This window comes from Emys orbicularis, chromosome 15 (assembly GCF_028017835.1).
Source record: "Emys orbicularis isolate rEmyOrb1 chromosome 15, rEmyOrb1.hap1, whole genome shotgun sequence".
Classification (NCBI taxonomy): Eukaryota; Metazoa; Chordata; order Testudines; family Emydidae; genus Emys; species Emys orbicularis.
This window is the reverse complement of record NC_088697.1, coordinates 34,050,802-34,060,135: the sequence shown is the minus strand read 5'-3', so window position 1 is coordinate 34,060,135 and position 9,334 is coordinate 34,050,802. Positions and strand designations below refer to the sequence as shown.

Here is a 9,334-nt window from a genome sequence, read left to right as displayed (position 1 = left end):
CCCGTGATCCCACAGCGAATCCGGGCCAGAGCAGGGAATCGAATCCTGTTTCCAAAGACCCAGTCCAGTGGGCTACTGTTACTGAGCATAGGCCAGTGGAGTTCCAGGCCCCAGCTGAGTGACATGTGAACAAGGACCTGGGGAACCGAAGAACCCAATGGCTACATTTGCTAGGGACACAGGAAGGGGCTGGGTTTTTTCAGAGCACTCTTTCATTACTACTTACATCTAAAAGTGAAAAGAACATTAATTACACCCAGACAACTGGAGCCAAGCACCAGTCAAACTAGAGAGTTTATTTGTGATAGGGAAGAACAATGCCCAAGCTGAAGCAGGGTCAGCTCTTCTCTGGAGCAAGCAAGTGAGAGAAACGGCCGCAGGGGAGGCTTGTCCAGAATATGATGTGATTCTGATCCAGCCATCCACTCATGAGGTTCTAACGCTTTACTAGAAACGACAAATGCTTCTGGGGAGGAAGTGGCTTGTGCTGGTTTGTACACAGTGGCCCAGCTCCTGGGGAGTCCCTGCCAGGTGGCTCACCTGCCTGGAGGCCTCATCTGGGAACCAGCCTGTGACAAAGACACTGCAGATCATGCTCTGTGCCAGGCCAGCGGAGGCTGCCAGGATTGAGATGCCTCAGGCTCTGCAAAAGACAAACTTCCCCACAAACATCTGGCCGTTGCTCAGGATGCACCAATCTAGACCAGTGGTTCTCAACCAGGGGGCCGCAAGCAGGTTTGAGGAGGTCCGCCAAGCATGGCTGGCATTAGAATTTCTAGGGCCCAGGGCAGAAAACCAAAGCCCTGCCGCACAGGACTGCAGCCCAGGGTCCTGAGCCCCACCACCTGCGGCTGAAGCCGAAGCCTGAGCAACTTAGCTTTGCAGGGCCCCCTGTGGCACAGGGCCCCGGACAATTTCCCTGTTTGCTACACGCTAACGCCAGCCCCGGCTTTTATATGCAGAAAAAGTTGTGGTGGCACAGTTGGACCGTGGAGTTTTTATTGGGGGGGGGGGGGGGGGGGCTCAAAGAAAATGGTTGAGAACCCCTGATCTAGGCTCCCCTTGCCCCAGCTCAGGATTCTATGTGGGGTAGGTGGAGGGCATCCTGTCTGCATGGCCCAGCAGAATGATTCATTGGCAACCCTCTCCTGACCCCTTGCCTGGACAGATGGGCTCTAGTTGCTTCCCTGGATGTCTGGGTTCTGCAGCTTCCTCATCATCTCCAACAGCATCTGGTTGCAGAGCGCTGAATAGGGGTTCATCAGGACCAGCTGGTGCCGAGCGAAGGCACTACCCAGTCTAGCTCCCTGCTCAAAATCCTGCCTGGCATCATCCTCGTGCCCCTGCAGCACCTTGATGAGACCTCGCTGCACAAAGCACTGGCATGCCGCACGGCCTGTGCCCCTGCTGAGGTGCAGGGCTGTGTCCAGGTCCTGCAGGGCACCTGTGTGGAGACAGAAGACAGAATGGCAGAAGGGTGAACTCTGCCTGCCCTTGGTCAGTGTAATGTGCTGGGACACAGCTGTGGGCTCCTGGGGGTTCAGATCCATGATCAGTATGCACAGCACTAGGTACTTTCCATTGCCTTCTGTTGGAAGAGCGAAGTATTATCCCTCTCGTACAGATGGGGCACAGGGCAGTGACCAAAGCCATCCTCGGAGTGTGTCTCAGAGCTGAGATGCTGTAACATTTTCAAAATAAGAAAACAGGGTCCTTTTGTGAGGACTTGTTTTAGGGTCATGAAATGTTCATTCAATAGATAAAAAAGTGCCTATTTTCTATGCTCAGAGGGGTAGCCGTGTTAGTCTTAAAGATGCCACAGGACCTTCTGTTGCTATTTTCTATGCTGTGCACCAGCTCCTGACCCATCCACAACATGGGCAAGTTCTCAGAGGGGAGAGATAACTTGTTCTGAATTTATCTATTATGGAACACGGACCAAGAATCATGAACATTGACTGTGAGCCCCAGCGCATCTCCAGTAGTGTCTCGACTCATCTTACTCCACTCCAAACCCCGTCCAACTCTCTGAAAGTGTGTTCCTGGTAAATACAGAGCAAATTCTACCCAGTGTTACTACACACTGGAACAAACAATAGGACCGAAAAAACAGGGGCATTTCAGGACCCACAGAAGGAAGTCCTGGGTCACAGGAACATCACATGAAACATTGGGTCACAAGTCAGGATAGAACCTAGGAGTTCCTGGCCCCCAGTGCTGAGCTTAGAAGCTCCTTCTCTAGTGTGTGCAATTCACATACGTTGTGCTGTGACTGCATTGCTGCCCATCAGACCCCACGCCTGGCCCAGTCACCCCAGAACCAGTCAGACCATCGGTTTGCTGCCCTCCCCAACGTAACTGCCAACCCAGGCATGATGGGCACAACTCCCCTCCTCATTTACCTGCCACATCCCCTTTGAGACGAAGGGCCTGGGCACGGTTGTTGTAGCACGAGGCTCGCTCCGGAAGGAGCCGAATGGCCTGGCTGAATCTCTCAAGGGCCGTGTTCACATCTCCCGATTCAGCTGCCAAAACCCCCTGCAGCTCCAGGTCTTTGACTTGCTCCAGCAGCTCTGAGGCGAAAGCTCCATCTGTGACATGCATAAAGGAAAAGCCTAATTTATGCAGCGCTTTGCGCAGACACCGAGCTGGGGGGGGGGGGGGTTGATCCCCTGTGCCAGACCAGGGCACAGTGAGGGGGGAGTCTCACCACCACTAGGCATGGGACAGGAGAGCCCACTGGAGCAGGGGTTAATATGGGGGCTCTGAGCTAGTCTTGGGCTCTGCTTTCCTGATCCACCAAGGGTTGAGAGAGGTGCCCAGGCATGTCATGGGTTGCTGTGACAGCAGATCCCCATTGGGCACCTTTACTCAGGCAGGCATGCAGACTGGGCAGCAGGCTGCATTTAAATCCAACATGCAGTTTAATTTCCACACACACATTCAGATTCACCTAAACCTGCTGCCCCAAAGAGAGACCAGGAACCTCACTGCAAAGTGCCTGGGTCCTGGCCCCAAGGCCAAAGTGTTCAAGCTGTTCCCCAGTGAATTAGAAGAGGAACTTTCCTGTCTCCTGTGTGATCCCTTTCCACAGGACTGCCTGACCCAGGGGTGGGTCCAATGGGATCCACTCAGCACCTGATCCAGACCTGACTCCTTGGTTATTTGTAACAATTTTGTGAGTTTGGGGGAAGGCGACGTGGTCCTGATGCCTGCACTGGCCGAATGTAGAAGGCAGGCTTAGGTGATCAGGCAGGTATCTGCTACCCCACCTTCTGTAATTGTGGCCCTGCTCTGTGGGCCCTCCCCCAACTCCCAGCTGCACCGTTATCTGGTAAGGAGTCATAGATGCAGGGACCTGCTGTTCTCTTCTCATCTAAGTGACAGACAGGCAGCATGACAAGAGGCAAGCAGGCAGCTCTCTTGCATCACTTTGTCTGCATTGTAGAGATTTCCCCCTCCAGGGCTGAGAAGAGCTTTCAGGTGCTAACTAGTGAGGGCCCTAGTCCCATTAGGGTCCAGTTAGTCCAACTGGCATGTCTTTCTAGAGATCAGCATGCTCTCCTTCCAGCTCTTAGTGAGCTCTGCCCTAGCTTCCAAGCCCCCATCAGTCACTGCCAGGGGAACACTGGATCATTCCACAACATCCCTGCAACTAGTTCTTCCCTGGTGTAACTCCACTGACTTCTCTTGGATTATGGCAGTGCCATTGTTCACAATGAAGACAGTTCTTCCCTCCATTAACCAGTGCCAGCACACACCTCCTCAATGGCAAAGTCCGCCACTGGAAAGGTAAATCACAGCCACTGCACAGACATTTAGTTACCAGCAAGAATCTGAGGCCCCAGAGGTACAACTGCTGCTGAATCAAACCTCACCTTCCCCTGGGATTGCTGCTGCCTCCTCTTCCTCATCTAACCCAGGGATATCCCCAAAAGGAGTATTGGGGTTAAAGATTGTTTGCAGAACCGCTCTGTCCTTGGCTGTAGCCATGTTTAACAGCACAGTGAGAGGCAGGAAAAGGCACCTCTAGCAAGCCAGGAATGAGGTCTGGAGACACAATTGGGGACTGGCCTAAAAGCAGCCAATAGGAGTGGGGGAGGAGATGGGGCACCGCACTGCAGAGCAGCAGGGGAAGTTAATGTTCACATGGCCTTTTGGCCAGGGACAGGATGCTAGAGGCAGATCAAGCCTCCAGAGGGCCTGCTGGCTGTTAACTGCAGGCAAGGACAGCAGTGGAATTGCAGGGTCCAGACATTCAAAATGTCAAATGTGAGCTGAACTCACTAAAACCATTGCAGGCGTTGAGGTCAGTAACAGGATGTGTGGGGGAGAGGGCAGGGAAAGGGGTTCTAGCCCCACCCAAAGCACTACCAGTTTCTATTGCACAGACATGGAAATAAACTGGATGCACATTCAGGTCATTGCTAAATCTTCACAGTTTTCTTTCACGTCTCCTCTGGCATCGGACTTTCCCCCCTGCATACACAGCCAAAATTGTTGTCCAAGCCCGGATCCCTGAATGTCTTGGCTACAGAACCCTCTCCTCATCTGACTTGGACTCCTGCACCCTTACTCCCCTTGTGCCTTCACCATGCTTCTGCCAAGATGTTATTCTCGGGATTCTGACGTCAGGCCCTGAGTCCCTCTGCCAGTTCCTCCTTCACCTGTATATCAAATAAAAGATACTTGTCTTTACCTTCCAGGCAGTTCATAATGTTGCTTCACTCCACTTGGTGACCTACTTACCTAAGGTGATGTCAACCTGTGTTCGCTTTGCCAGTGTTCCCAGTCTTCACTGCCCACAAGGCAGTTTCTCCCTCAGACACCTCTGTGCTGGCTTCATGCCTGAGGAAAACCCCTGATAAAATCCCCACTGTCAGTGTCTTTTCCGCCTCAGGATGCCCCTCTGGATGGTTCTCCAGGCACCACAGCAAAGGGCATCGCTGGACAGGTGACAAGTGGGGCCTGTTGTTCTTCCCCTTCTTTTCTTTGCCCTCAACTGAAACCAGCCATCCACCATCCATGAAACTAAGCCAGCAGGGCCAATTCCTCCCCAGGTTCATTGGATCCGCATTCCCTCAGTGTATCTGTGGCTGTTGGCTGTCTGGCGGTTTGTACAGTGCCCTGCAATGCGGCCCCAACCCCAACTGAGGCCTTTGGGCTCTAGCAGCATATAAACATTGACTACACTAATATAGCTAACTTTCCTTCCATTAAGTTGAGTTTCATAATGCTTTGAACTAATTCTGTATCGCAGGCCAAGATGATAGGGAGATGCTGAATATATGTGAATGTTTCAGTATCCTGAAGAGCTTAGAACATGGATGCCCAATGCCACAGTAAAATCCCACACACAAGTCACAAAGTACACACACACTCTTAGCACAGGGTCTACTTAACACCTGGGTGATTTTTACAAATGGTGTTTCACTTGTTCTGTGACCATGAGGGATCAAGGACTTGGGAGGGACGAGGCCTCCTTCCTTATCCTTCAATAGCTCACTCTCCATTAGTACTGCTGCCTGCACCATCATCTCCGTAAGCAACTCTGCTCAATATCCCAGAGCTTTCAGAAGCCAATTCAAAATTGCCTTGTTTTTAGCTTCTTCCCTCTCTACATACCTTTTGCCCGAGCCGCTTGTATCCCTTCATACAACGTCAGCCACGCTACTGCAGGAGACTCCTCTTCAGCTCCTGGCAAAGGTAAAGGGAGCTCGAATTCCACACCACCCATTCTCAAACCTCCCAAGCACAGTTCTCTCCCGTCTGTACCTTCTAACTTTTCTTTCATGACATCACTGCATGCCCTTATGTTTCAAGGTTACCTGTCAAGAACCATCCCCTTTTGAGGCAGGGACTCATTTCTTTCGCAGTGCACCAGTCACATCTCTGGCACTGCAACACAAATAGTAATAATGAAGCCACATGATACCCATGTGCCTTTTCTGAAGAAAGGGTGATTCATATGATGAGACTGAGCGATGGTGGCACTGGAACACCTCCTCCTCTCCAGCTTTTTAAAAATAAAGTAAATCAAGAGTCACCCTCTGCAGCAATAAACTTGACATGTTTATTAATTAAACTATCACTTAAATAAAAAAAAGTGCATAGAAAATAAACATGTTTAAAAACTCCTTTTTGTTTTTTACAACTATATACACTTTTTTATTTTTACATTCAGTCTTTCGCAGAGCTTTCAGCATTGTTTTTTAACTATTAAAGTATTTCCTTCGTCCCTGTGACAGGGAGTTAACACTGATGTACTTTAGACATTTCCTTTTTTCTTTTTTTTTTTCTTTTTTTTTTTTAAAACCAGAAGCTTGGAAGAACACAAGAAAAACAGAAATAAAAAGATCTGTTATACATGATAAGTTGTCGAGAAATGTATTATTTCTAGAACATAACCTTGCCATTGTAGAGCTTTTTTTTTTTTTTGAACAATTATTTACCTATCTGTATTTACTAAAGAGACTGTTAAGTTTAATAAAAGAAACACCACAAGTATAGTTCTTGGTTGATAGACAAAGCTACAGTACCTTGTTAAAAAGATACCAGGAAAGCACAGAACACATTTTTCCCTATATGCAGGTGGTACCCCAACATTCATAACCAAAAAAAAAAAAAAAAAAAAAAAAAATTCCAAAAAACAAAAAAACAAGTTGTACAAGTACTGACTGGTAACATTGAAGGTCAGAAAAATCCTCAAGCAGGGAAACTCCGGGCTAAGTATTTCATTTCTGCAGCAAGTTCCTGAATGCGAATGCTGTCACTCTTCAGGCTGAGGTGTTCTGCACTAGTGCCAAGCAAGCCCCCTTCAGTTTCCATTTGTTAACCCAGAAGTACACAGCTTGATTATTTTTCCTGCCTTTGTTAGCAACTGTAACACAATCCTTATCTATAGTGTTAAGAGAATTAAAAGCCATGGACCGATACTGAACTAGGCTTCATTACACGGTGCATTACTATATTAGTTCCTATATATATCATATTTATAGTTATAAAAAAAACTCGCAAGTGTGTTGAGTATGGACCAGTAGTATGGGTTTGAATGGCATGATTCTGCACAAAGACCATCTTGCTGAAGAACCTGGTATTGCTTGGAAATGAAAGAAAATGAAATAAAAAGATTATACCCAGCCCTTTGCAATGACCCGCTTTTCCTTTAAAAAAATTGGTTTGTACAAATAAAAATAAATGCCTTAAGGTTTGACTTTTAGTATTTTCAGATATCATGATCTATGTCAGTCCTTATAAAATATACATTCATATACGAGGAAGCTGCATTGTGCTCACAATTAGCCTGGGCAGGACAGGGTTAAAGGGCACATAGGCCTGTGTCTTACAGATGAATCATTGAAAACTTAAATACTAGCTGCCAAGGCTTCTCCCCACCTTCCTTTTATTTGTTTAAAACTGTAAGTGACTGAAAACCTCTGTGCTGGAGATAGACTGGTGAGAACAATGGAAGTGGGGAGCCAAGGGGACCCCTGGCCCAGCCTGTAAGTCAGCACAATTCAGCTTCTCTGGTTTACAGACAGTTTCACTGGCCACAGTGGCTGCTAGTTAAGGCAGCCACAACAGGTATAGCAGCAAAGCATTCAGTGAGCTGGATCTTCTACCAAATTCTAGCCTGATCCATTTGCGCTCTCAGTCCTCACGGTAGAGGAAATTTCTAGTGCCTGGTTCTCAGAGGGACTCAGGTGGTATCTCTCTTCTGTTTTCTCCTTCACTTATTTTTCCCCCCTCTTCTTGTGTTTTTTCCTAAGGGGGTTTGTGGGAGCAGTGTTTCCTGATCAGAGCTTGCTCTTAGTGTGGATTTCTGGTGAGGACTCAATTTTGCTTATCAAATAGCTGATAGCTACACAGATTTTTGGCAAGAGACAAGAATGGGATTGTTGTCAGCTGCAGAGGCTGATTCTCTGCCAGATTAAGGGATATCAGCAGGAGGGAGAAGGGGGAAAATGATTGAACTAGACCATTCTGAAGTTAAAATTCACTGGTGTGTCCAGCACTGGAACTGTCCCCCAGCACTGCCGCGAAGAGTTGTGTCTAGGGATGCTGAGCTGAGATTTCCCCAGACATGCTTTCTGGCCTCTCAGTGTGTGTGCATTCCCAAACTGTCAGTGCATCAAATCATTTCAGTAACACGTACAGCTTTGCCTTTGATTTTTCCTTTAAAAAAAGTTGTACAAAATAATAATCACACAGTGCAATAAAAAAAGGAAACAGCAATTCCTGACCCTTCTGAGTGCTGCATTTCATTCTCAGGTCAGAGGAAGAGGTCTCGGGGGTTGAATGGCACAGATACATAGTGCTAGACTGTGAGCGCTAAGGAGTTATTCGTCAATGCTGTCCAATTTCCATAGGCGGTTGCTGATGCTGTTTCATAGCAGCCTTTCAATTTGCTAATTCAGCAAATTGTAGATGGCCTGTCCACAGGGACAGAGGAGAGAGGAGAACATCATCATTTTACTGTTCAAAGGAAAAATTCATATGTTTCCAAGTGAGAGGCACTCAGGGCTGAGAAGTGCATTGGTGGGTGCAAATCCCACACCTGTTCCTAACAATGATGGTGAACAAAGGCAGGGCTGTGGTTCTATTGCTTTGCTCAATTTCCACAGGACCAAGTTTCTCTGGTTGAAGAGTTGAGAATTTTCCGAGAATGAAAACCCACTCTGGCTCTTTATCCAGTGAAGCTGCTTTAGAAACACAGTAGTGAGTGATGGGAAGTTGGCTTTCCCTGCTACCAATCACAGTCCTGGGCTTAAGTTAAAGTGATCTCTCCAGAGATGCAGGGACCACTCACGCTCAGTAAGTATCCTGGCAGGATCAGTGAATTACTGAGGAGGACATGTCTGCTCTGCAAGATTTAAATGGAAAGAGCAAGGTGGAAAAATTCGTATTTCCTGCCATATTCCTAATTCTGAGCTCTGACCAAACTAATGGAAAAGTAAAGAGAGCGATTATTACCCCCTCTCCTTCACCTTTCTATAAACAGAACAGTGGCATGTGTCAAGGCAGAATCATGCCTCTTTCTGCCCAGCGGTAGGAAAACTGTACCAAAAAATGTTAACACAGATGTTCAAATAAAGTTCCACTGAGTCAAACTCCTCCTGAGTTGGGTGATTGTTCCCCATGCCCTCTCCCTTGACAAATCAATATAATTAAGGTCCAGCCAAAGCTTCCAGGAAACAGTTACTTAAGTCAACAAGGCAGAACAAGATTAAAAGTAAAATAAAAATAAAAGTATCCCTCTCTCTGGAGGAAGGATCAGACCATGTCCAGCCAGATATTTCCTATAACCATCCTATGAAAATAAAAAATTATTAAA

The 9,334-nt window shown here is 47.5% G+C and overlaps 1 protein-coding gene across 1 annotated transcript; it reads right to left on the bottom strand.

Moving 5' to 3' along the window:
- Positions 1 to 1,175: 1,175 nt before the first annotated feature.
- On the bottom strand, positions 1,176 to 3,993 carry TTC36 (tetratricopeptide repeat domain 36). The gene is made up of 3 exons (XM_065417447.1): positions 3,879 to 3,993; positions 2,403 to 2,585; positions 1,176 to 1,444 (listed from the first exon to the last, which is right to left on the bottom strand). Exons 1-3 carry the CDS (start codon positions 3,991 to 3,993, stop codon positions 1,176 to 1,178), a joined length of 567 nt encoding a protein of 188 aa, XP_065273519.1.
- Positions 3,994 to 9,334: the final 5,341 nt, after the last annotated feature.